Consider the following 27160-nt stretch of genomic DNA (forward strand, 5'->3'; position numbering starts at 1 on the left):
AACCTATTATGGACAGCTCGATACCTTTCATTTAATATAAGTTCACTAAAGGTATTACAAAAGCCAAACATGAAAATGAGAGTACAGTATGTACAAATGTCGGACAAATGGAGCTAAAAACATAGGATGGCGATAGGTGGCGATTTATTTTTATAGCAACACAATCCAAACTACAGAAGTGTTCTGAGGAAAGGTTTCATCAGGAAGCAAACATAGCAGCACTTCTTGAAGGGCTGTTCTCTTTGAATGGCTGGCGTACTGGCAAAGACGAATAAAGAAAAAATAGAAAGCTATTAAACACTGTGGAAACTATTCTTTCATGACACAGCATACTTTAAGGTGTAGGCTGTCCGGTTTAACTATCTATAAAATGTGGCACGCAACGCCTTGAATTCTTCACTGCGTAAATCGCCTTGCTTGTGTAACCATCCTTTTTTAATTACATGCTTATCCATGCCAATTTTCTTTTAGGACCCTTTCAATTACGTTAAGACCTTTTTATCAGCGTATGTTGTTACGTACTTTATTGTTACTCATTGTTTCCTGATATAGTACGTGTTCCATGGCGCACAGTACCCGGCTACGGTTTTTAAGGTTTAGTGAAAGCCAGCTTGGCCGAGCTGACATAATTTGTAAATTTTCCACCAAAACATTTTGCAAGAAGTCAGTTCTTACAAGCCTTTTCTGAACATCTAGGATTCCAGTCTACATTCGCTGACCGCAAAGGAACTGGTCTCAAACACTTCCCACTGCGCGCTGATGGCTGACATCTCTGCGCGTGCATCACTCGTTCTCGCTTTCCTCCTCGCTTTGTCCATTACTTTCCTCGCTTTTCTCTCTCCCCCATGTCGGGTAGGAAACCGCGTACAACCTGGGTAATATTCCTGCTTTTCCTTCGCCCTCATCTCACTCTCCTCCAAAGTCGTTCATTTGAGCATGGCGCATGTGTTCACCCTGAAATGCATTGTCTCGTCTAGCGGCCGCATTTGCTTGGCGTCTGCCGGTGAATCTAGAGACAAGTCATTTGAACAGCGTGCTTTTTTCGGCCACATTTTCGGTTTCGTGACAGTTTAGTGAACCAGCGGTGACTAGCGGCGTTTACCCAATTTCTCCACGCATGTGTTTTTGTTTGTTTGTAGCCTAGAAGCTATGGCACATACCAATTCTGCAGCGCCTTAGTCGGAGAGAGAGAAATGATTATTCATACAGAAAAGCTGAGAGGCCGGCTTGAATCGATTTTCTAGCCTGGTAATCAGTGTTAGGAGAGGGTGGAAAAGGAGAGAGAGGCGTTGTTGAAGATGAGATAGGTGGCAATTAAGCCAGGTGGATGAATTGTAGTCTCTTGTTGAGTTCTGTATCTCGATCAGCACTTTCAAAATATCGTGCTGATGACAAGGTTGTGGCCCCAAGAAAACTTCTTATGGGATCTTGCTGCTTGGACATCCCGTCAAGACGGTGGCCATCAAATTTCTTTGCGCAATATATCGTGGGCAGACGCCCAAGATGGGTTCATTTGTCTCAGGGATGCCAAAGTCTTCATGATTGGGGGCTGTATTTGTGGCCGATAACGTATAAGTAGAGACGAGTAAGCGGCACACTTCATCGTAACCGCAATGACGGCTCATGATAACGCCGCAGTATTCACTATTCCACTTCACGACCGTCTACTAACTGTCACGCCGCGGTGGTCTAGTAGCTGAGGTACTTGGCTGCTGACCCTTAGTCGTGGGATCCAATCCCGGCTGCGGCGGCTGCATTTCCGATGGAAGCGGAAATGCTGTAGGCCCGTGTGCTCAGGTTTGGGTGCACGTGAAGAACCCCAGGTGGTCGAGATTTCCGGAGCCCTCCACTACGGCGTCTCTCGTAATCATATGGTTATTTTGGGACGTTAAACCCCACATATCAATCAATTCTAACCGTACACTAACTCATTTGTGTACACACTCCTCCAAGAAACTACAGCACCATATTCGTTTTTACCAAAGCACCATCACTGCCTGCGCCATCTTCACGAACTTGACCCAGATATGCATGTTCCATTACCGTCAACCATAAAATAGTGCAGTAGAAGCTTATTGCAGCTTGGATAAACAATTGTATAGTAGCATATGAACAGTAACTAAACTATTGCATACCAACATATTACAACAATATTGTAGACATTGCAAAAATAAGGAACAAGAAAGTGGGAATTGAACAACACTGCTTGACACTTCTTCATTTCTGGCCATGCAGTGGTCGCTGTTGGGGTTTCTTCAATTTTTACGACACATATGCCTCCACTATGGACGATCTGTTCATGCGAATCCATTTGACTTCGACATTTACAGCTCCGCTGTAAAAGAAATCTGGAGAACGAAACGTCAGACGGCCAGATACAAAATTACTTCAAGAAGAATGCTTTATTAGGGCTTTATGTTACAAAGAAGGGTTTCGTACAGAAAAAATAACAAAATAGCAGAAGATACACTTACAGTGAAAGTGAACACTCAACGAAGCAACACTAGATTCTATTTTACATCAACACTGTTGGTGGTCATAAAAATAGAAATATTTCATTGTGCGATTGATTCATAACAACAGTGAACAACTTCTACTTCACACATATCATTCGCCCCTTTTCCACTGACCAAGTTATCGAGGGCACCATTTACTCGTAAGTATCGATGCGCCAAAAGCTTTCTACGTAGTGCTTGAATATACTTGGTAAGCCAGAAGGGAAGAAGTTAAAAAGGAGAAAGTCTTAGATGTAAGGCATGTTAAGGGTGAGTACATTCTAAAAAGTTTCGGAATAATCTTATCTGCTATCAAGCAAGAAAGCGAAGCTGTGCTACTATTATGTGAGGAAAGTCTACTTAGCCATGTATTGAGGCTAAACATGTTACTCTTATTCGGTGGATATCTGCCTAGCGTGCTGGTCTTTGTGAAAGAGAAAACGAATTGATAAAACATTTCGTACCATTAAACTACGTAGGAAAATAATATGGTAGCTTCTCAACATGATCTCTCAACATGATAGCTTCCATGCTGAAGAGGCATTCATCCACGTCAGAGATTTGAACCCGGAGAACTTTATTGGGGGAACTCCTCAAATTGATCAAGCCAGGTTGATGGTCAGATCATAGCTGAGAACATAGGGCCTTCGGATATACCAAACTGGTCTAGAGCAAAACCTCTAACGTTAAGTAAATTTCACAAAAGAAGAGAAAAAAGTTAAAACCTCTTTAATTGCGTCTGAGAGATTACTATTAAAAGTTAATCACCGGCAAAAGTTTTAAATGCACGATAATTTAAGTATGATGGTTTTACGAAGAACTAGGTGGCGTTTGCATTTGACGTCTTATTCAACTTTGGTAATAGAATTATACACTAACATACAAGACAAGTAGAACTGTAATATCTGTAGTACTGATCGTCGATGTCAAATAAGTGCATTGCACTAAAGCATTATATATAACCTAAGCTTAATATTCAAGAAAACTGGGCGCGTTTCCATTCTTTATCTAGTAACAATATTTCAAAAATTTGTTCGCCACAATGGTGATCAGAGAATCAGCATAACATGTTGTACCGCAGCTACAACTTCAGGTGAACAGTTCTGCTAACTAATTAAGCAGTTAAAGACGAGTCTTACGTACATTAACTATGTATAACAGTCCTGTAGCACAAAAACATGCAAGGCACCCTAAATAATTCCGTAGCATTCGATCGTGGCCAAGTGAATAAGCCACCGGTCTTTGATTGTGGGTGTCCAGAAGTATATACTGACGGGCACTTAAGATTTTCAAGTAACGTATGAAAGACTACCATCGTTAATAATTCTTGAACGCGACACGAAACACAAGTTATAAGGTACGCTAGAAGTGCATCTAGGGAAACCAACAGTGTGAAGGTGCTCCTGCAACTGCTTGGTGAGAAGCCTGTAATGAAAGATTTCATAGGCATCGGAATGTGTTACAAAATAAGTAGGTGCCTCCAGCCACTTTTCTTATCATTTTTCTATATCGAACCGATATAAATGTTCTCACGAACAGTCTGTCTGCTACAGCAACCTCCACAAAGCAAGCCAGGTAAAAAAAATAGACTTGCGGAGGCTGACATACGTCCAGTGCATCCTGAAACTATGTAGAACATTTCATGTGACGCTAGCGCCTCTAAATCAGTACAACCCAAGAAATGGAGTTGCATGTGATCGGTGTGCACCGACATTGTTTAGCAGTTTCAATGGAAAAAAGAAAAACGAACCGTACTGAATGTTTGAAAAGAAGACTAAAAGAAACGCACTTTCGAACAACTCGACTTCGGTCTGTGACACTGACGAGCAAAAAAGTTGCCCGTAAAGCAAGGAAAAAAGAATTCGCCTCATAGCTAAACTTTAATATAGTCAAAAGCTCATACTTCTATGCTGAGTCTCTGTTGCGAAACCTCCTAAAGTTCTCTGCAGCTGGAAGGTATAGCACCGAACTTTATTTGAACGTTTCATCACTTTCCGAGAACGTTTTTTGGGAAAGCGTTGAGTAGACGCACAGACCGAGAGCACAAGTTTGACTTCAATTGCGGTGACTCTGTCTCGTTGTCATGGTAACGCGGAGACATTAAAGGGGAAAAAAAAAGAAAGCATGCTGAGAACAGAAAAAAACGTTTAGGAGACGTTCCCCCTATCGGTTGGTTGAAAATGAGTGGAAACGAATGAATGGAAGCGATGCTTGGCGCGTGTGGGCACCTGATTCTGACATATTACATTTATTTGTTTATTTATCGCATCGCATGGCGCTTCGTCCCTGCCCTTGTTACCTTGTCCTTCCCGCCGGGAAGTGGACTTCCATTCACATGCTTGGCAGTGCTACACCTCAGCTGCTAGAAGCAACAACCACTCGCATGCGTTCATAACCAGGCAATGTTAAAACGTGGCTAACTTTTAAATCACAATTGGAAACTCTTGCGCGCCAGAAGAAAAGCAAATTTACGTAGGACGAACGAAACGGGCCAGCACAAGCGCGAACTAGCAACTGTTTAACCTTGCGCTGTCCCGCTGTTAGTTGGTAGAAACAGTTATTCGCGCTTGCGCTGTCTCATTTTGTTCTTTGTACGCAGATTTTGTTTCCTTGTAGCACACTGAAGTTTGCACCATTTGCAACCAACTGGCTCTTACCCTGTCTTTTCTTAAAACCGCAAGTCACTCGTATAAAATGGTAGACTGGCACATAAGAAATGACTGATCGCCAAAAAGCCGACGTTAGAAGGAGTATAATTTGAAAACGGTGCACGAAAACACGCACGTGACTGGCGCAGGTTTCATTTACACCTTCCTTCAAAGTTGTCGCCGCCGGCTTTTCCGCGAGCAACACCGCTGCTGCCACCACCAAAATTTGTCACTTAGGAATTTTTTTCTAACAGGATGCTCTCCCATAGTTGTGGACCGAGTACTTCAAATGGTAGCCCACTTTTTCTAAACACACTTCTGGCACATATGTAACTGTCCATGTGCTGGAGCTTTCACATTGTGGCTCCCATCTTGGCTTCCTGCGTGAACTCGTTCACGGCGTAATTATTGTCGACGCGGCTTCATCAAAGAGTGAGGCCCACGGGAGGGCTTTATGCTTTTCCGTAGTAGAGTACCAAGTATTCTAAATTGTTAACCCCTTTTTCTGAATCAAATCATATATGACGGCACATGATGACCTTGCCTGTCTCATGAACTGCTGGGATGGCTTTATGCCCTCCCATGTTCTCTAAATTGTTGAAAACTTCTTTCTAAACACAACAGGCATGGCCTAAAACAAAAGCAAAAAAAACGTAGAGATAGAAGTTCGAGCGCTATAGCGCACATCTCTATTGCGATCGAGCACCTGGGAATAATTACCTTACGTTATAAAATACCTCTTACACCTGTTGAAAACGGAACAAGCTTGTCGTAGGACTTTCCGTAGTGGAAACCACTTCAGCTCGCTTCCTCGTCACAACACGCAAGAAGTATTTTAGCTGACATGGTAACACTTGTTCCGCTTTAATTAAAACTGCATAATGATTCAATTCAACACGAACAACACTGACACACCGTAAACAGGTCAACCAGAGCGCGCGCAGTGAACGATGCGTCGAAGGGCAACAGTTATAACGATGCACTTTTCACGAGAGCACTGAGTTACGTGCGAGACGTGACAGTAGACGCACATGTAGGACAGATAAAACTGAAAGCGATTGCCAGAAACATCTACCTTTCGTGAGATTCCGCATTTTGAAGGCATGTGAAGATGATGCGGGGTGAGATGCGTGAGTCTCAAACAGGAGATGTTATGTGGGCAGGAACAACGCCTTCCAAAAAATACTACTGCTGGGAACGTAAGCCGCGAACGCGCTGCAGTACGCCCCCTACATTAGACCTCCCCGTACGCAGGCGAGGACCTCTGATGGTCGTTTCTTCTAAGCATGCAAAGCTTTCACGTCTGCCTCCGAGCAGCTGCCAAGGTTTTGTCACGTGACTAAACTGTACAGGGGCGTGGGCAGACATTAGTAGAGGGAGGGGTGGGGGGTAAGGGGCACCACCATGATCTGAAGTGGGGGCACTGTAGGCAGAGTGGTACCTTTGCAGGGTCGACCACAGAGCCTGGTTGCGACACGAGGCAGGAAGCATGGCCTCTGAGAGGGCCTCCTCGGAGTCTGTTCTAGACAATGTTTTTATAGGAGGCGTTGGCACGAGTAATGACTTACGTGTTTACTTTCTAGCACTCATATCCGGTTATGTGAGTATTCGGAGAATACGTTCAGAAAAATCGAACTGATGCAAGACCCTTGGTTCTCGTTCCAGTTAAGAGCTGTATGAATACATAATATTGCAGCATAACATTACTTAAGATAAGGGCCAATCGACTTTCACAATAATTGATAGTTAACTGAATTGGTGCATTGCAAGAGCGGACGTATTTTTTTTAATAGATCGCATAGTCGCGGCACATGACGGGGCAGATTTCATCCTCGCCATTCTTTCTACTTGGCCTCGGAGATCTGCTTCGGCGGTGTGAAGTGACGGGAAGGTAACTCAAAGAATGCATCGGAGAACACGAAGTCCTGTGTGCGAATACCCCAACCCGACATGCGCGTCGAGGATTATGGTCACCTCTAGTCTTTTTTTTTTTTTTGCTTTCTTGTTTTATGCACTGCAAAGAAAAGGGTGTGCTTGATGTTGCTTTTAGGGCTTCAGGTTGAATCTTTCACTCGTACGACATCTAAGAAAAAAAACACCTCACTCCAGATCGTTCATTTTGCTGATCTTATTGTGTTAAAGCTGTGCGCGCTGGTGAAATTGCTGTATTGGTGAGAAGTAATTAGCAGATACATACTGACATGTTTACACAGTGGCATTGGAGGAGGTGTGAGGGAAGTTGGGCCATTCGAAGGCCTCTTGCCGTTGTTGCGATTATGTAGAAAGACAGGCTCACCGAAAAAAAAAGCGTGAAAAAAAAGTTCACAGAGCACCTTAACCAATATTTCCCAGTCCTGTAGGCACGCGTGTAGTTAAAACTTCTGCATCTGCGTAAGGCGAATACAGTGTAATGCTTCACTATGTACACTTCGCCCCAATACAGAACATATCAATGAGAGAATAGCGGACACACTCTGCAACGTTGCCACTGCAAACAGTTCTTAACAAATGTGCACGTCCGGATCTGTCGTCTCCGTTCGTTAATTCACCGTGAGCCTACGGCCCCAAAATCTTCCTGCGTAAGGTTGATTGGTACCAAGTGATGAATGCCATTGGTAATGGGCGCAAACACAGCGGCAGCCGTGTCGCCCACGTGTGGTCCTCAGGAGGAGTCGATGTACAAGGACCAGTAGATGCAGTTAAGCAGGACGAACGACGTGGGAAACACAATGCGGCTTATCTTGTCGACGAGCATCGCCCTCTGCCGGCATTCTCCGGCAATAGTCTCGGGAGGCTTCGGAAGCTTAGTTCCGTTGGGCATGGCGTTGTTCTCCTGCGAAGTGAGAAGTCATTCAGCGATGCTGTTTGATCTACCCCTGTGCATAGAACGCCTTTTCATTTAGCTTCGCTGTCATGAGCATCACGATTAAATTTATTTTGTGGCCACACTACATGTGGTATCAGGTCGTTTGAGTCTCCTTGTCCTTGTGTTGTACAATCGCGATTGGTTAATTGAGTAAATTATGAATTGGTTAATAAGATACTGGGGTGTGTAAAATGAAACCTAAAACACAATATGCAAACTTAAGTTTAAGAATACAGTGGCAGAAAAGAAACAATAAACAGATTAGGAACATACGGTTGATATTTAAATGCCAAAGATGTTTAGAAATATGCTAAGCAGCATCTCACCATAATTATTGTTCTTTTATATGGTAGAGAAAAAGGACAGGAAAAAAAAAGAACATGTTTAGGACGACAACAAGAGATAGAAAAGAAATCAGCCACCACTGGTTCAAGCAGGCAGACAGACAAGGAACTTTATTAAGGTCCTGAAGAGCTATCCAGTGCAGTTCTACAGATGACCTCTGGCTCACTTTCGGCTAATTTCATGTTAGAACCGGGAGGCCATGCCTCTCTCTTCTCTCACGGGCCCTTCGGACTGATTCAACTGTTCTTCCAGTTTGTAACTCGTGGTGGCCTTCTCCTAATCCTCTCTATTGTTGAAGTCTTGTAACACATGGCACTGCCAAAGAATGTGTGCGCAAAGACAGAAATATTCCTTGCACTCTGGGCAATGAGAATCCATGTCTGTGTAAAGCCTGCTAAGGAAAAAAAACCTCTTGATGGGCACTAAAACGCCTGATTTTCTTTTCTCATGCTCTGTTTTTAAATAATAACTTCAACTGTCAGTAAGGTACATGCTCTCTCACGTTTGCGTCCTCTGCGTTCATTTTCGGCGCTGTCTTTTTATATCAGTATCTCGACAAGTCTCTTTATATCAATGTCACGACAAATCATTTTATAACAGTGTCACGACAAAAGGTCCCCGACCACACCGCCCTCTCGCGCCCCTTGAATGAAGTGACAGAAACCCATAAATTATGGAAAGGAAGTTTTATAAAATGTGTTGCTGTAGTAGCTGGTTCGTAATGATATGTATGGTATAGAACGTGCCCGGCACTGAAAAAACAAACACCACTGAGCTGGTGCTCTTTGTTTGGTGGTCAATCCACGCTTTCCAGTCCACCACATTTAAAAGAACCTACGTAGTAAATTAAGAAATGATTCTGTAACGCAACACGGATGTCCAGGGTCACCATTATCGCACAAAATCGGCATGGCCATGACAAGGCGCTTGAAACAATGACGACACCATATGAACTGAGTAATGGTGTGAGGCGGACGTAGATAACGATGGGGGAAGACGCACCCCTCCTTCATACCTATAAGACTGTTATAGTCCTAGTCACCTTAGAGAGGGGGCACGAAGCCAGTCATGTACCTTAACATATTAGGGAGTGGGGGCGCTGTGACTCGGGGAGGGGCGCAAAGTTAGCCGCATACATTGCCACAATAGGAAGGGGGTTGCTGTGACGAACCTCCCCCCCCCCCCTAACCTTCTGAAGGGGAAGCCTATGGGAACTGTCCTCACCGGAATTCGTGGCGAAATGACTACGCTCCGGATGCTCCTTCGACGAGCCCCTTCGTCGCCCTCTGTCTCGCCCATGAGGATGTTGACGAGCGCGTACTCCATGAGCGAGGCGAACACGAACACCGTGCACGAGGACATGAAGATGTCGATGGCCTTGATGTACGACACGGGGGGCAGGGACTTCTGCGACTGCGCGTGCTGCGTGGAGAGCGTGAGCAGGCTGGTGACGCACAGGGTGACCCTGGCCGGCACGGCTTCGGGCTTGATCCAGAAGGAGATCCAGGACATGATGACGATGAGGCAGGTAGGGATGTACGTGTGGAACATGTAGTAGCCCAGACGCCGCTTGAGCGTGAACACGAGCTGGATGCAGGTGAAGTTGCCTGCGAAGAGCGAAGTCATACAGTAGGACATGCTATAAAAATTTTGAACTTCGGGTGCCAGTGGCGCTGCTGTATGAAAAAAAAAAACGTAAGCTTGCAATGCAACATTTGTTTTATTTGGCTTATTGACACGTCAAGTAATCGAACTACGTTTAAAGACTGCATCATGCTAGCATGGCGGCTGTGATAAAACGAAAACTTTTCAACTGACCCTATGCAGGACTCAACACAATTGCATATACATGGGTATATATCGTTATTCTTCAAGTATATTTAATCTTAACTACCAGGTAGAAAATGACAAAAACTTTTTCGGATAAAAAGCTGGAGGTTCAAAACAACATCTATATGATTCATAGCACTATAAGCAATGCGCCTTCTTCTTTTATATATTTAACCGCTATTATATATCTCCAGAAAGGAATAGGAGTAAAATACCAACCCATTTCACCGCATTCGAGATGAAACATTAGGGTCAAATCATCCTGACCAAAGTGCTATGATATAAGAATTTAAACAACCAGTTATTTTCACCTCTTATACCAGAAATATGTGAAGTGTCTTCGCGAGATCACACATGAAAGGTATCTTTAGAGGAAGAATCACTAAGGAAGTTTAACAGAGTGAAAAGTACGGCTCAAGATTTTTCGAAATTGACTGAGTGGGTTCACATAACTTAAGATTAACCGGGTTCGCAGCATAAAGTGTATGTCAATGTAGAATTTTTTAAAACTGGGTGGAATCACGAAGTTTAAACAAGATTGAAGGCGTACCAGTTGAATATAGTTGCGTGCAGTCTCCCATCGTCGTTGACACCAAGTTATGCTGGGGCAGCTCGATGGACTCGTCAACAACGAGGGGCACCTCGTCCTCCCATGCGAACACCAAGTCGTCGGTTGTGTACGAGACTACGAAAAGCAGTGTACACAATCATCGAGGCGTAGCGCACCGGGCGGCACAAGTTGCAGCGCTGCATATGACAGGTTCTTTTGTGTTGGAAGCGCGTGTTTTGGGGCTATAGTGCGTGTGACGTGTGGCACTCGTATTGCGATCACACTGCAAGTGAAATATGAAACTCTCGTTGAAAGGTTTCACTTTTTGTGTCGTACCGCTGAAGAATGCATGATTTACTCGCTACTAATCAGGCATAAGGATAGTATGGCAATACCTTTACGACAAACATGCGATTGCGTACGTATTTGTATGCACGCACCTGTACGCATGCACGGATGACTCACTTTCGTGAATTATGCGTGATCTTGTAGGAAGACCAAATTTCAGCCAGTTTCTGTTGTCTAACCATAAAGGAAACCTATGAAAGCTGAGATTAAAAAAAAAACAAATGGAGATACATTCACAACACCACACTAAACTAGATGGGTCACAAGAAGTAGACGTGAGGCGCTTACAAACTAGAACGTTTCAAAACCCAGTGCACATCAACCACATATAACCCAGGCAATTCCGCGACGCTGGCTGTATTCTAAGTAAACACGAATGCGCAGACCTGTAGAACATTCTTTGGAAATGCCCACACTCCACACGGCTTTTCGATTACCAAAACCCGGACCTCCTAATGACGCGTTGGCTCGACGCTCCGGCTATAGCTCAGAATTTGAAGACCGAATTTGGGCCAACCACCGGGCGCGGGAAGCGGCGGAAAGGCTAAATCTTACCGCAACCACCCGGGTGGCCTAGGCCCGGACGCTCTGCCGGTTTTAAATAAAGCTTTGTCCATTCCAATGTAAAGGCGACATCACATAGTTTGCCAATGGCTTTCTACCGGCAATGGGTGAAAACTTTACAGAAACAACCGTAAAAGAAAAGAGTATTTTCTGGCTACCATTTTCCATTTATTTGATAACGGTGTTTATTTTTCACCGTAAGCATCACACCCGTTTAGGACGTGGAGTCACTGATCTGGCCACTTATTCGACAACCGTGATGAAATCAGAACCTATCTGCGATATACAAACGGCATTATCAAGTAGAGTCACACTGTTTCTGAAACTTTTCATGCGGAACTTTGAACAATGCCATCAGGCTACGTAGTGAAATATTACTGGCTATGTGGGCCAGATTGTATATAATGCATTGCTCTTATTGCTACTAGCACCATGTGCGTTTATTTTAGCGCGTCATCTTTGTCGTTGAGCAAGATTCATGCTATACAGCCACACTGCACACGACTCACGGATTGAAAAGCGAGTACTTTGGGCTAAGTAAAGTTCGCACTTTTAAATCCAATGTCTATACAGTTCGTTTCATATGGGCACAGTTCTCACTCGAAGGCTTACACTGGGGTCAACAATACGACTTGATGCCAAATTTGCAGCTAGATGGCTTCGTTCTCATAATCAATTATTCAACGAACTGATTGTATGAAAAAAAAACATCATGTAGTGTTTCAATGAGTGAATATTTTACATAGCACAGTCGTATACATTATTATTGCAGGAGACTAGCCGGTGATCTTTTTGCAGGAAGGCGGGAGGGGGGGAGGGGCGATTGGCTCTGCTATATTTTATAAATGTTCGCGCGTGCGTTTGTGCCTGTGCATGCATATATGAGCATCCGAAACCAAGGCTTCAACGGACACCAGCGTGGTATGAAAGAATTATTTAGGAAACGGGCGAAGACACCGACCACACGCGAATAAATATATATTGACGTTTCAACCTCTACAACAAGAGCCTTGTTCACAATCCTGGAACCAGGAAGGAAGGTTGTAAAACAAGGCTGCCTTTCTGGGCATGGAAACATCAAAGCGTTTATATTCTCTTGTGGTTGGCGTCCTCGCCTTTTTATTCAATACGCATGTGTAAGTCACCCTTTTAGAGGAGGGAGGGGGGTTGAAACCCTTTCCCTCCTGGCCACACCAGTGATGCAGGGTTTGAACCTGTGAGTGCGTGCGCAGTAATATAGTTTTCGATATAAGCCCTAGAGGGGACTCTGGTGCTAGTGTCGCAACATACAGCGCTTGATAAAACGTGGGATTGATGGGTAGTACATAGATTAATTTATTCTTTGTTCTTTAGGCTTCATTTGGCTTTGCAAGGCCTGAATTTGCTTTGACGCAAGAAGAAGTTCAGCAAAAGTTCAACAGTCACACTTCACCTCCTCCACCTTTCATAGACTCACCAATTATAATCACATCACAATATTCACAAAGGTACATTATTTTATTCGAAAGAAAAAAAAAGACAAACAATGAACAAAAACCACAAGTGCGTTGGAAGCCCGAAATCACGAGTACTGGGCGAATCCGTGTACTGCCCACTAATCTCATGGTGTATGAATGATCGCAGCGCCAGAATTCCCCCTGGTTAATTTTACGAAACTCAATGTGCACAACACCCGCCACGGTGGTCCAGCGGCTATGGCACTCGAATGCTGACCCGCAGGTCGCGGGTTCGAATCCCGGCTGCATTTTTGATGAAGGAGAAAATGCTCAAGGCCCATGTGCTGAGATTCGGGTGCGTTTTGAAGAACCTCAAATGGTCAAAATTTTCGGAGCCCTTCACTACGGCGTCTCTCGTAATTGCATGTTTGTTTTGGGACGTGAGAGAGAGAGATAAATAGAGAGGAAAGGCAGGGAGGTTAACCAAGCTTGGCTCGGTTGGCTACCCTACACTTGTGGTGCGGGAAAAGGGGAATAATAGAACGAAAAGAGACAGAAAAGAAGAGGAGTAAGAAATTCCCGAAATAATATTACTATCAAAGTGAACGGTCACTCAGTTGGTTCAGCGAGCAGGATTCGCCTTCCGGACCACATACTCACTGCTTTCAATCTTCATCGTGCATATCTGGGTGTCGTGGGGGTACGTCTCAAACTTCATGGCGCACGACAGCAAGAGGGTCAACCTGCGCAGAGCCATGATGATCTCAGCAATCGAACAGGCACGCGGTAAAGGGCAAAGAAGGTTATTCGATTCTAAAATGCAGTCCTCAGAAGGGCTGAGCTGCAAAATTTTCAGTTGTCACTGAAGTATACCCAGAGCAAATATCACGACGAGCTGGGTAACAAGTGAGACATACATCATGAATAATTGCAGGGAAAAAGACAGTATTTTTTTATTTATGAATTAATTAATGAAGTATGGTTTGCTACATTAGCTGACAGCCTTGGTAACGCATCTAGCATTAGAAATTTTTTGAGTTACAAACAGCGTTTGCATGTGTGCAATACGGGGGAGCCTAATTGTCTATTGTGTTTAAAATATTGTGTTAAATGACATTATTAGCTAAAATAACGGCAGGAAATTCGGTAACAACGCAGTCTCACATAGTACGAGTAGGACCGATTATAAAAGGAAATCTATATATAAAGTCAATGTGCACAAGCTTGGCAGAATATAACTACGACGCGAAAAGCAGCAAAGAAAAAGAATATACAAAAATTTGTTTCTTTCAAAGCACCTGAAGTGAATATACTAAGAATATATATAAAAATAGGTGTCCATTCGTTTACTACCAACAAATGGTATAGAAGGAGGTAAATTGGGCCTCATGCTTTCAAAGGAACGAACTTGCATTCTTCTGAAAATTGAGTGGTGAGTAATGTTTCTGCAGAAAAGCCTCATCTCAAAAAGCAAGATCACTAAAACTGAAAAAATGGCTATGATTGTGTCTATGAAGCTTTAGTGCGTGCGCTTCATCACGCCTCCTTCAATTTAAACTGCAAAACGGTTTCCTTCGGGGCGTTAGTACAAACATACCACCTCATAAAAGCGGGCGCAGAGCACCAACAGGTTTTTAAGACATTTGTTGTTGACTCAGCGTTGCTGGCTAGATAAATATTGACTCGTGACCAGCCGCAGGCGCATGTATTCACTGTCAGTTGTTAAAAAAATGTATAAAGATGTTACGCCTAGCTTCTTTCGCAATCGTGTGTTGCCATGGGGTTTGCGCATGGCGTTCAATTTCAACAGCGAGACGCACTACAGGATAGTTCAGGTTGTTAGCAATCGCATGGTCTGTTGTGAAGTTTGTGGATACAGGTGCCGAAAAGTGTCGCGCATAATATATAGTCAGACATGCGAAGAAAATTTTGTTGTTTTGAAATGCGCATATGTAGTACACATCAGAGTCTTTACACCAATATGATAATGAATAACGCCGCTAACGCCGCACCGAGAAGCCACGATCGTTTGTTTTTTTCAACCACCTAGTTTACCTTCTTGAAGCTGTTGCACAGCCACCCAGATTTTTACAACTGTGCGCGGCGGTGGCTTTTCCATCTGTCAGCGCCGTATGATTGAACGAAGTGGCAAAAAGTGGTGTTGTGGGCCTGCGTTTGTGAACTTGCACTTGCCCGCAATTCAGCCAGTCACAGTGCAGACGTTTTGCGAATTCGGCCTTTGAATTCTGCAAATCTTTTTTTTTTTTTGGTGCAACCACAATTGCGGTATTTTTTTTCCTCTTAGTTCGGCGCCACAAAATGTGGGTCTTTCCGTGACAATGCACACTCTGTAAGCACCTCACTCACCGTATCTGGTTTCAAGTCTGCCAAAACACGCATAGCGAGTATAGCGGAAAATTTTATAGCGTGTCAGCAGTTTGTTAGTGCTCTCATGCGCGCGAAAATGCGCGCCACCTGTAAACCGGTCAGTGTACTTTTCAATTCTCTTAGTTTAATGCAGCGCAACTTTATTACAGGCAGCAGCATGCATTTCTTAGCAGCGACGGACGCGTTTGCAGTGTGTAAACGACCCGCACGAACATAATGAGCGGAATCCTCAGATACGCGGTGAATTCTCTTCGGCGTTCTGCACTCCGACTGCAAACACGCCTGTGCCACTATCGCGGGACACTCATCGAGCGAACGAATTCCTCGGTGAGTTTGAGCGAGGAGACTCGGGAGGTTCTCTTTAGAATTTTTTTTTCTTATTTGAGGTTCAGAATATGTCCTCCCAACATAGCGTGACGGAGGTGGGACGAATAATGCAAACGCAGTATTTTTGCCTGTTTAGCGGGAGGAACTGTCGCGAGTGGCTTATAAGACCACTAATGAATGTCTCAATGCTAATGCACTACATTAACTATGGCGATGTAGTGTAGGCGAGAACTTTGTGGCGATGCGTTCGGGCATTAGGGAATTTCGCCGTTGGATTCGGGCGTGCATGGGGTGCGAATCGAACAGCTGAATGTATCGCGAAATAGTTCAGGTTGTTAGCAATCGCAAGGTCGTTTGAGAACTTAGTGGTTGCACGTGCACAAAAGGATCATGCGTAGTAAAACGTATGAAGAAAATTTTGTTTTTTTTTTAAATGCGTATAAATAGTAACCATGAGACTATTTACAGCGATCTCATCCTGAATAGTGCCACACTGAGAAGCACCGATCTTTTGTTTTTTACTACCTAGGTTACCTTGATGAAACTGGCACACATCCACCCAAATTTTCACTATCGTGAGCAGCAGCGACTCTTCTGTCTGTCAACGCCACATGATGAAATGAAGTGGCAAAATTTGTGTTGTGCGCCGGCGCTTGATAGCTTGCACTTGCCCACACTTAGCCAGACACAGTGCCGAAGTTCTGCCAATTCAGCCTTGGAATTCTGCGAGTTTGTTCGTTGTTTTTTTTTTCTGGCGCATGCGCATTCGCGGTTTTTCTCTTAGTAGCGTCGACTTCCTTTCCATGACAGGGCACACATTAAACTCTGTAAACACGGCACGTGCCATATCTCGTTTGAAGTCCGGAAAAGCAAGCACAGCGAGTTTATTCGAAAATTTCGTAGCGTGTCGGCAGTTTGCCAGTGCTCTCGTGCACGCGAGAATGCGTGCCACGTCTGTCGGTGCGTATACATTAAAACTATCCTAGCTTAACGTAGCTTAACCTTATTACACATATACAGCAAGATGCATTCCTTAGAAGCCACGGGTACGCTTGCGGTGTGTAAACGACCCTCACGAACAGAATGCGTGGAATCCACAGATTCGCGGCGTAACATAACATCGTCGTCTCTCTTCTGCGTTCACCACTCCGACAGCAAACACGCCTGCCTCGCTATCGCGGGACACTTATCAAGCGAACGAATTCCTCGGTGAGTGTGAGCGAAGAGAAGAACTGGGTTTTCTGGAACTCAGCACGTGGGATTCTTTTTTGCATTTTTTTTCTTATTTGGGTTTCAGAATATGTCCTCACTACATAGCGTGCCAGAGGTGGGTCAAAATATGCAAACGCAGTATTTGTGCCCGCCTAGAGGGAGCAGCTGTCGCGAATGCCGTATAAGGCCACTAATGTCTCGCGGCTAATGCACTACCCGTGCTGCGGCGATGTGGTGGAGGCCGGAACTTTGTGACGGTGCGTCATCTCTCAAAGGCACTCAGTGGTGACAGTGGGGTACCTCTTTTGTTGAATATTTCTCGGGGTTAGAGCGAAGGCCCAGAGAAGCACTTTGCGATGCCAGGAAGCGTATAGATTAAATAAAGAAATTCACTTGGTAGGGTTCGCAAGAAGAGTTGGGAAGAGTTTTACTCTCTGCGGCACTTCAAAGCGAACGCGTGCTACGTACATTGCAAAATATTAAGCTTGGCAATTTCAGAGGAGGCTTCGTTCAAAGCCTAACTATCCGCAGTGTTGAAGGCACGCATTAGATTACTTTAGGCCTTCTGAGTCAATTACATCGCTTCTCCTGTCCCTTGAAGCCTTCTACACGTTAAGTGCTGCTGTAAACCTCCATTTCCCTCCCCCCCCCCCCCCTCTTTTACCAAGCGACGATGCAGTGCGATGTTCTGATCATGTAAACAAAGTGATGACGTCACAATGACGTCGTCACATGAAGTCACTAGTAACTTTACAAGTATCTGTGACCTCTGACGTCAGGGGACGGAGTCATAATGACGTCATCAAATGTCGTTCGAAGATAACGTTACGAATTTCCATGATGTGTGAAGAAAAATCTGTGAACAGGGGTTGTGTCGAGCCGACGTTTAGACACAACATCTGTGTATGGATTTTTCATCGCAAGCTTCCATATTCACTCCACTGCCATTTTTTTTTTGGGGGGGGGGGGGGGATGACCTGTGACGGAATTTGAATGTTACTTGATTACGTCACATGACGTAAGCAGTGACACAAGCCACTCAGGTTTTCGCCCCACTTCATTAACCTGCCGTGTTCTTCTCAAGAGGCCACTCAGCAATACAGTTAGGAATGTATTGCGGGGCGACTTTCTGCTTGGTCGGAATATGAAAGTAGAGCACTAAAAGGCTACTTCTCCCGTATAGTTGAATCTTGTGTCCAGTCGTTTCACGTTCTACTTTTATATTTATACGCTTGAGGATTCTACCTTATTAAAAATAAAAGTTTATCTAAAAAATAAAAGTTTATCCAAAAAATAAAAGTTTATCCAATCCAATCTATTAAAGGAACCGGGTCCCCGCGCAACGGGTTGGGAGTCCTCCAGGCAGAGTAAGCTTCAGCACTGGGGCGACGCGTCACAGCCCCTCGAAGCCCACCTGTACCCTGTTTATCTACCGGTGGGTGGCCGGCTGGCACTGGGGATCGAACCCCGCACCTCCCGTAGTTAAGTGAACGCGTACGCGCAATGCCACAGCTACGCTACCTTATTAAAGGAAACGTAATGTTTTGCCGTCGGTGAACCTCGTAGACAATGACAAAATAATGGGAAAACTTAACGAAAAGAGTGTGTACTTCAGGCGCTGCACGAGGTTAAAGGTGAAACAAACTCGCTGGGTTCCGAATGCATTCATTTCAGACCACTGGAAGGCGGCAGGCATCTTTTTTTTTTCAACTGAGCCAATTTATTATTCAGGCCCCACCACGCTTTGAAAGATTTCTGCACCTAAGGTGGTTTCACACTGCCTCTAAGGTTTGAGGCACCTCGCGTGCCTGGCATTGCCTCCATGGTCGGGTCATCTTTGACCAAGTAGCGATACCACGTTATGACATCAGCATGCGACATTATGAGGTGTGTGTCCCTGTGTCCTCGTTAGGACATCGTAACAAAGTGACAAAATTCGACAATCTGAAATGTCAGGTTGACGTCATGTGTTGTATTTCATCTTATTGTGATTTTTCTCACCACCCGTACGTCTCTGATGCCACGGGACGGAAAATGCCACTGACACGGGGAACTAGACGCCTTATCCCAGACACCTCACACTAGATGCCTCATAATTGTCTAAGGCTTTCACCGGTGGGTAAGCCCTCTTGTTGAATTTTCTTGTGTATGACTCAACGGGAAAGCCACTACATGGAAATTGCAAGGGCACATGGAATATTCCACGCTCGTCAAACGAAACGCGATAGAAGGGTCTTCTTTTGCATCCGTTTTTTTTTTTTTACCTTTTGCGCACTCCATCACAACGTTCAGCCATTTTCACTTCTGCTGTAAACTTCTGCTCTTGTTGGCAGCAAGAACGAGGTTTTCTTGACATGCATATGCGTTGTGGCAAATATTTTTATTCACAGTACCAGAGAAGTCTTAGCTCAGCACTTTATACGTTCCTACACGTTTCATGGAGGCACGTTTGTTTCATCGCGACATCTACTACTCGCTTTTCAATATGATGTTCACGAAGTGAACTTGAAAGAAACGGTCCTCTGCAATGTTATTTTCTAAGTTTGTTTGAGTGGGCTGATGATGATGATGAAAACCTCATTTGCGTCCAGAGAATACGCAAAGGAAACTCCGTGCCACTAGGCTAGTGTTGCCGTAGGGATCGCAAAGCGTAGCTTGGCTGCCGAATTCGCGAGCACTGTTGATGGCTAAGGTTTGGTCCTTGAGTTTGGAGCTGCGCAACAGCGCTGCTCAACTGTCTCCTCTGAAGTTGTAGCTGATGACTTCAAATACTGAAAACACGTTTGAATGTTGCTAGTTGTCCATAGTGTTCTTTTCTTTACCTATGCATCTTTGTTTTTGGGTAAACTTTTTTGTTTTGGACGGGGTGGGGAGCTGAAGAATTGATGAAAGTGAAGTAACCAAGGTTGTGTAAAGCTCAGTCCAGCAGGATGCCTGTTAGAACAGGCAGAACAGGCAAATGCCTTGCCGGCGTTACTCACTTGACCATGTAGAGGATGCGTCGGTCGGCGTACAGCCATATGTAGTGATTCGGGATGGTCATCTCTTGGAAGGTGACGCCCTTGGCGTTCTTGAAGAAGGTGTCCGGCCTCCACATTCGCTGCAACCAGCTGACCGGCAGGAGCCGGTACTTGGCCGTCATGTTGCGCGGTAGCCGCAGCCTGTGGTCGCGCCACGTCTGGGACATGAAGATGTCAGCCACGTACGTCTGCATGGGAATGGTGCATGAATGTCACCATCCACGCACGAAGTATGATGAACTGTATGGTGAATGTGTCTCAATGGCGTCGAATAATTCCAATGCACCCAGTATAACGTTCCAAGAAAGGAAATTTAGGACTGCGTTTTTTATGTGTTTCAGTTTCATGTATGTCAATAAATGTTTAATCATTTTGCTGTCAGTCCTGTTTTATTTTTGCGTAAATGAAAGAAACCATTCTATTCCATCGTACGTGTGCGCGCTTAGTTTTTGGTTTTATTAATTTCTAGAAAAAAATAACACTATCGGTGTTGCTACTGAAACAATACACGTCGTGCGACCCGCAGAACATCACGGTGCTGTCGTGGAAGCTATTGGCTACACTCATACGCAGTAAACTGAGGTTAAGTCAAAATGCAAAAAAAAAAAGTTCAACTCATTCAATTTGCACCTTCATTGCACAAGACAACACAAGAACCATAAGCACGTTGCGCACACAGAAATAGGCACAACAGCTGAAGGAGTTATATCGAATATTCCCAAATAAGGGCAGTACGGCAATTTATTTCGACCTTCCAGTGAGTTAAACAGCAGAGCTGTAGAGTGTAATACAACCGAGCAACACGGCAGCTTTTTGGAAGTCTTACTTTCGATAGTGGCATGAGAGATTGTATTTGCTTCTTGAATGAACTAGTTGAAAGGACGAAAGAGAGAAGTAGCATGAATGGCTAGTTGTTGTCGCATATGCGAGCACTCTATTTTATCCTCCGTCTTTCTGACTGCTTCATTCCTTCAGCGTTATTGGCCAATTGACCCAGCCCTCAAATGTACTATCAATATTCGCTGTGTCACTCTGTTCTATATGGATAATTACAAATCAATTACCACTGCTGTGACAGAAAATTGTTACAACACCAGGAATTGTCCATTTCTGGCTGTCTCTGCATGCGTGTGTGCCCATGTATGCGTGCGCATGTGTATATCCGCGCGTATTGATGTGTGTCCATTGTGCATGTGTATATACGTGTGTGCGTATGTCTTCATGCTTGTGCGTGTGTACCTGCAGGCGTGTTTTATTGTGTGTAAGTGCGTGTGCGCGCGTGCATCAATGTGTGCATGCGTGTGTGTGAAAGTAGACCTGCTTGCGTGTCTGCATATCTGTACATGAATGTGTCTGTTTGCAAGTATGTGCGAATGGTGGCACATGTGTATGTGTGTGTGTGTGTGAATGTGTTTTTGTGTTTCCGTGCATGTCTAGGCTTTTGTGAGTGCTAGTTGTGAGCCTGTTAAAGAATTCCAGCTGGTAGAAATTTCCGGAGCCCTCCACTACCGCGTCTCTCATAATCATATGGATGTTTTGGGACGTTAGACCCCACATATCAATCAATCAATCTTGTGAGTCTGGGAGTGCGTCCTGCGTGTGCCTTGAAGTTAACGTTTTTTTTTTTTTTAACAGCAAAGCTGTTCAAAGCTCGCGTCAAATGTTGGGATCAAAATTGTCATTATCTATGAGCCAGCGCACGCTCTTTTTGTTCTCCTCTCCATCTTTGCTCCTAAAACACGTTTGCGGATTGGTGCGGTGCATGGCAAGAGTGAAGCACAAAGTGAAGGAGAGGTGTGGGGTTGAAGAGAAGGGCAAAAAAAAAGAGAGAGAAAGAAACAAAGGGACAGATATAAAGAAAGAGAAAATGTTGACAAAAATTATCATGAGGTGGCAGGATTCAAGTCAGCGTAACCACGATTCGTATGCGAGAGTCTTAATCACACGGCTACCTAGGCCCGCTATCGAAATAATGCGCAGCCTCTTATAGTATCGCATAGAGGGGCCAGAGAGGGACAGTGAGGTTAAAGAAGACGCAAAATAGGACAGGAGAGAAAAAATCACAGCGTATAAATAATGAGAAAAGAAGAAATGTAGCAAGAGAAAGAGAGAAAACTTAAAGAAGAGAGCTGAAAATAAAACACAGGATATAGGACAGAAATAAAGCGAAAGTGAGAGACAATAGACATGTAGGGAGACAAAACTACAAAAAAATGAGATTGAATAAAAGGGAGATAAAATTAGAAACAGAGATAATCAGACAGAAGCTCAGTAACAACAGAAACAAATATTTACAACATCTCCCGCTGAAGGGAAGCATAGATGCGAAGCAGCGGGCGCTAACGTTTACATTGGCAATGATGTTGGCGCTGACGCTCATTGCGGCGTTGCGCAGGAGAGACACCTGGGGAGACACAAAGCACACAGAGATGAACCGGTGTTTCCTATTGGAACATGCCAATCGCTCCTAATCGGCAATAAGAGACGGAAGAACTCCGATTGAACACAAAGGCCCGCAATCCGCTTTTCCTTAGTGTGCAGGCTGCGAATTTTTATTGTTCGACAAGGCACGGAATAAATATCTCACTGGCACTATTTTGGAGGCCAAGATCCAGTGCCTATAACACACACACGGGGGGGGGGGGAGTTGCTAGTGAACGGTTGTGTAGCGCAAGCAGTCAGTGTTTTAAAATCAAGAAACTCGGAAGCAGATGCTGCTTACGTCGGCGTTTCGAGTCGGGAGAGAAGCAGCGTTCGCGCATGCATAGTAAGGGTGATCACGCCGCAAGCTGGATCACACTCGATTCTAAGCTGCTTCACATCTAAAAACTAAAACAGAACAGAGACATCCGGAAAGCTCTATAAAACATATAGAGAAGTGAAAAAATAGGTTGCCTAAACTTGGTGACTAAACCGTGCTTCGTTGTGCCAAGCTTTGCGTGACTTAGTGCAAACTTGCCCCATTTTGTTTCAATATTGACACTTGTAAACGCGGGGGTAGTAATATAAAAAGAGGTCTCACAGTTGGCAGCTGCAGCACATTAAATAATAATTTCGCCTCACAATTTTGACGATGTTTCTTCGAGCTGTCTGTCAGAAGATGAAAAATATATCCAATTATATTCTGTGCTAGTTATGAACGGTACACAATGTTCAGACATACTGGAAAAAAGTGATTTCATGTTAACAGAGACTTCGTACCACTCAGCCAGCATGATCAACATTTCAGCAGCAAAGTAAGCAATGCCGCTTGATAAACGCGGCTGTTGCGTATTTCTCCTTCATTAAGCCAGGAACTATGACGAAGGATTGAAATGCTAAGCAAAGTTACATTATTTCATTGTGAAGTATGGCTCGCTCAGAAATAAACAGAGATGGATGAATTTACAACTTCTATAGTTGAAACTCTTCACTCCATAGAAATCAAACATCTATTTCAAAAACAATTCCATGGGACGTAATTCTTTGTTTTCATAACATAAGTTCGACGAATGATGCCTACGAGCATAATGGGCGGTTGCGAATATGATCACAAGTGAAAGACATTTTTTTTTTCGCTATTGCTAACCGAAAGGAGCACGTTGTTACATCACTCTAAATATCACCACGGCTTCACGAAATATTGACGTACCTAACATTACCGAGCTTACTGAACTGAAATCTAATATTATTGCCTACATGTATAGGGCTCAATTTGTTTTCTCCACAATACTATATTTTTAATCATCACTTGAGGAAAGCACAAAAAGCATATACAGGTGAACACAGTCACAATGAGTGAAAGCGTTGCGTAACTGTCGTCTGAGATTAAAAAGTGTTGGATCAGATGATGGGATATGTCGCTTCCTTTCTTTGCAAAGATTGCCTTATTTACTCGTATTGGAAAAACTACAACTGTGCTTCTATACTCAACTATTTGTGCGTATCCGCCAGTTTTCACAAAACAAAAGGGAGGATATTGAATTTTGACATACGGACATTATCTCCAACACTCTTGTTCGTATCATTGTCTGTTATGTCTTGTTAATATTGTTCTTTAACACAAGTATTCTAGCGACTGTATTTACGCAAAGTTTTATTCACCACGCGAAGTAAATGTAACGTAAATGCGAAGAAAGAAAAGTGAACGAAAACACAACTTGTCCTGGGATGGGTCCACGACAAGTTATCTTGTGTTTAAGGGGTGCTTTGTCTTGTACCGGAGTAAGCAGGATGTCCTCTAAGTAATATGCATCAAAGATGTGCAAATCAGCTGCCAGACGGTCACGTAAAGTTTCATTGTGTAGGGGTCAGCTGAAGAGGCTTGCAAAAAATGAGATGACATAACGTGCGACTCATTCAGACGAATCTGAGACAATCGGATGCGCCAGTTTGTTGCTGTACGCAAGAAACAATGAAGTAGATTCCAGTTTTCTGTCAAAATTTACTCGCGGAAGATGTTGGATGCATTTATCTCAGAAGTGCCTTAAAAATATAATTGAGAACTTTGTATTTGACTTCATGTAATATAGCCCAAAGTTGAATGTCACGCTTAAGCATAATCATCTAGAGAGAGAGAGAATAAAATGAGGGAAAGACAGAAAGGTTGACCAGAAATTGGAGCATCCTGTTTGCTATTCTGCGCTAAGAGAAAGGGAAATGGAGAATAAAAAAGAGAAAAAAAGCGAAGGGCGACATAGACGCGCCAAAGAGAAAAAAAAGTGAGCTGGGATACTATAGCCTACTAAATAGGCCACTACCACGCAAAAGGTTCTATAAGGCCTTCACTGATTTTCTGTGCGAAGACCGATGGTGTCGCTTTTCAAGCAGTGACTGTTCCGACAAGGGTATGTCGTCAAGGCAAGCTAACGCAGAAGCTAACTGCCATCTTTGCACGCTGTAACAAGGGCAGTGACAGAGAACGAGCTCTATCGTTTCACCGCTGCCGCAAGGATCGCAAGCCGCACTGTCTTCCACACCGAATCGGAAGGCGAAAGCTTTGGTGAAAGCGACACCAGGCCACAGTCGACAAAGCACCGTTGTCTCAAGTCGAGAGAGTCCGGGCGGAGGCCGGAATAGACGAGACGGGTTCAAATTGTGAACGCATGGGTTGTATTCCCGAAGCCATAGGTTGAAATCAAGCAGATCATTTTTTTAAATATTTGCAGCTATCCCAAAGATCGTACAAATCTTTTCACCTACCTCAAACGCAAATTCTTGGTTCCAAACCACCGATACCGAGAATAGCAGCAACGCTAGGCTTTCTGCATAATGAACTCTTTATTGCTATGGCGATAGTAAATAAACTAGTAAATAATTCATGTTAGCAGGAAAAACTACACCCTGAAACCTATTCTCGCGTTGAGCGTTTCCTCTGCGTGTCAGAGGGAGAGCATGCAATGCTGAACAAGGAAGTTATTGACCTAAGTAACGTCTGCCGGCATTTCGACTTTATAATTTGACGTTCCCTTTGTTTGTTCTTTGTGCATCACATCCCATCAGTTGTCGTGTAACGTAGTGAGTCGATTAGTAAGGATATACTTACCATTGATCCTTCGTCGATAGAGTCCAAGCTGAGAACTGTGACGTGGAAGCTGACCACGGTAGGTTTCCCTGTGCAAAAGAGAGATAGCGTTACGTCGAAAGTGGAAGCTGAACAAAAAATTAGAAAAATTAGGCTGCACTTTCTTACCTGGTAAAAATCATTCGGTTTATTAATATCAATTCTGGAATGAAGACTAATACCTACAACATAACTGCCACACTATTTCGCTGCATGACGCAATATTTGCAAGCTGTAGTTTAAAGGCTGAGACGCAACTGCTAGCACAAAAAAATACCTATGTTGGCATGCCTATACACTAAACAGGCTCAGGCGTTGTCGGTGTACCAGTCTCGCATTTTATCGTAGCAGTCAACACATTCAATACTGTAGATAAGCTGATTTAAATTTATGCGTCCGACTGGGAACAGCCGTGCTGAAATTCTGAATCCACCAACCTCCCCCTTCTTGGAAGCACTACACGAGATGTTTTTTCCTATCGAGAGCATGGCGACACACTGATGGGTTAATACAAGGCAATCATGCATGTCGTTCAACTTAAGACGCTTTTACTTCGATACTTAGATTATATATATCAGGTTCACTTTTTCGCGAAATCACTATGACTTGAGACATAACCGCGAACAGTCAATGACCAAATGAACATCAAACACCCTGTGCTGCTTGTCAGTGCAACAACTATTCCTCTTTGATTTAGAATGCTGCGTATCACTGTGTGTAGGTTATATGAATGGCATTGAAAACCGCGTTTACTAACAGTTCTTTCCTGTATTCATATGAGTGCAATAATTCAATTTTGGCACGTCACTAATAATATTTGCAACTACGAATAAAAAATTACTAAGCAAAGGCAAAGAAAAAAGGGAGAAGTGAAACAATACGACTCGTTATTAAGGATGAAAATATTCAGCAAAACAGTCTTTGCTACACAAAAATTGTTGCATTTGGGACTTTGTTAGCTAGAGAAATGTCAAGAAACACTAACTGAAAAATAAAAACAAGACATTCTTAGCATAAGGAGTAGTCGAGGCAACGCTAGTCAACATCCCCCACCTATCATTGACCCTGGCAACATTTACTAATCATTTAGCCGAATCAGTGATCATGAGCGAGTGCAAAGTGGTGCCGTTAAGCTGCTGGTAAATATGGTAATTGGAGCACTACTGGCGTACACTAGGCTATCGTTTTTCATAAAAAAATCAAAAGAAACATGTGGAGTACCATTGGATATAGCAGTGAAAGCCTCACCGTTCTCTTTTGGTGGATCAAGACTGTCGTACTCGGAAGGATTCTCGGGTAGAATTGATTCGAAATCTAAAGGTTCTTGCCTGCAACAAAAATAACAGTGGTTACGATCAGTGAATGGCCGCATCGAAGAGCGTTGCCTTCTATGCTTTATGACGACTCTTGAATGTGAAAGTACGTCAGTGAGTCCTAAACAACATATGTCACAAAAAAAAAGAACATTAGCAAGCTGCCAATAGAGAAATTCTCAAACTTTCTGAAAATATGTGTGCACCGGGCGTTTGCTTCCTTTATTTGATAATCTCTATAATGCTTTTGGAATACACTGCTTTAGCGCAAAGCAG

General features: G+C 43.8%; 1 protein-coding gene across 3 annotated transcripts in view; it reads right to left on the reverse strand.

Annotated features, from left to right (window-relative positions):
* Window positions 1–2383: 2383 nt before the first annotated feature.
* Window positions 2384–27160, reverse strand: part of LOC119165635 (glycine receptor subunit alpha-2-like) — a 367416-nt gene continuing 342639 nt past the window's right edge. For all 3 annotated transcript variants that reach the window (XM_075873508.1, XM_075873509.1, XM_075873510.1), the window contains 7 exons: window positions 26820–26899; window positions 25554–25621; window positions 19991–20217; window positions 13743–13825; window positions 10735–10869; window positions 9579–9961; window positions 2384–7976 (listed from right to left, as the gene is read on the reverse strand). In XM_075873508.1, the coding sequence (XP_075729623.1) occupies window positions 7806–7976; window positions 9579–9961; window positions 10735–10869; window positions 13743–13825; window positions 19991–20217; window positions 25554–25621; window positions 26820–26899 (1147 nt within the window). In that variant the 3' untranslated portion in view covers window positions 2384–7805. The remainder of the gene's footprint in view (window positions 7977–9578; window positions 9962–10734; window positions 10870–13742; window positions 13826–19990; window positions 20218–25553; window positions 25622–26819; window positions 26900–27160) is intronic.

Source organism: Rhipicephalus microplus, chromosome 9 (assembly GCF_043290135.1).
Source record: "Rhipicephalus microplus isolate Deutch F79 chromosome 9, USDA_Rmic, whole genome shotgun sequence".
NCBI lineage: Eukaryota > Metazoa > Arthropoda > Arachnida > Ixodida > Ixodidae > Rhipicephalus > Rhipicephalus microplus.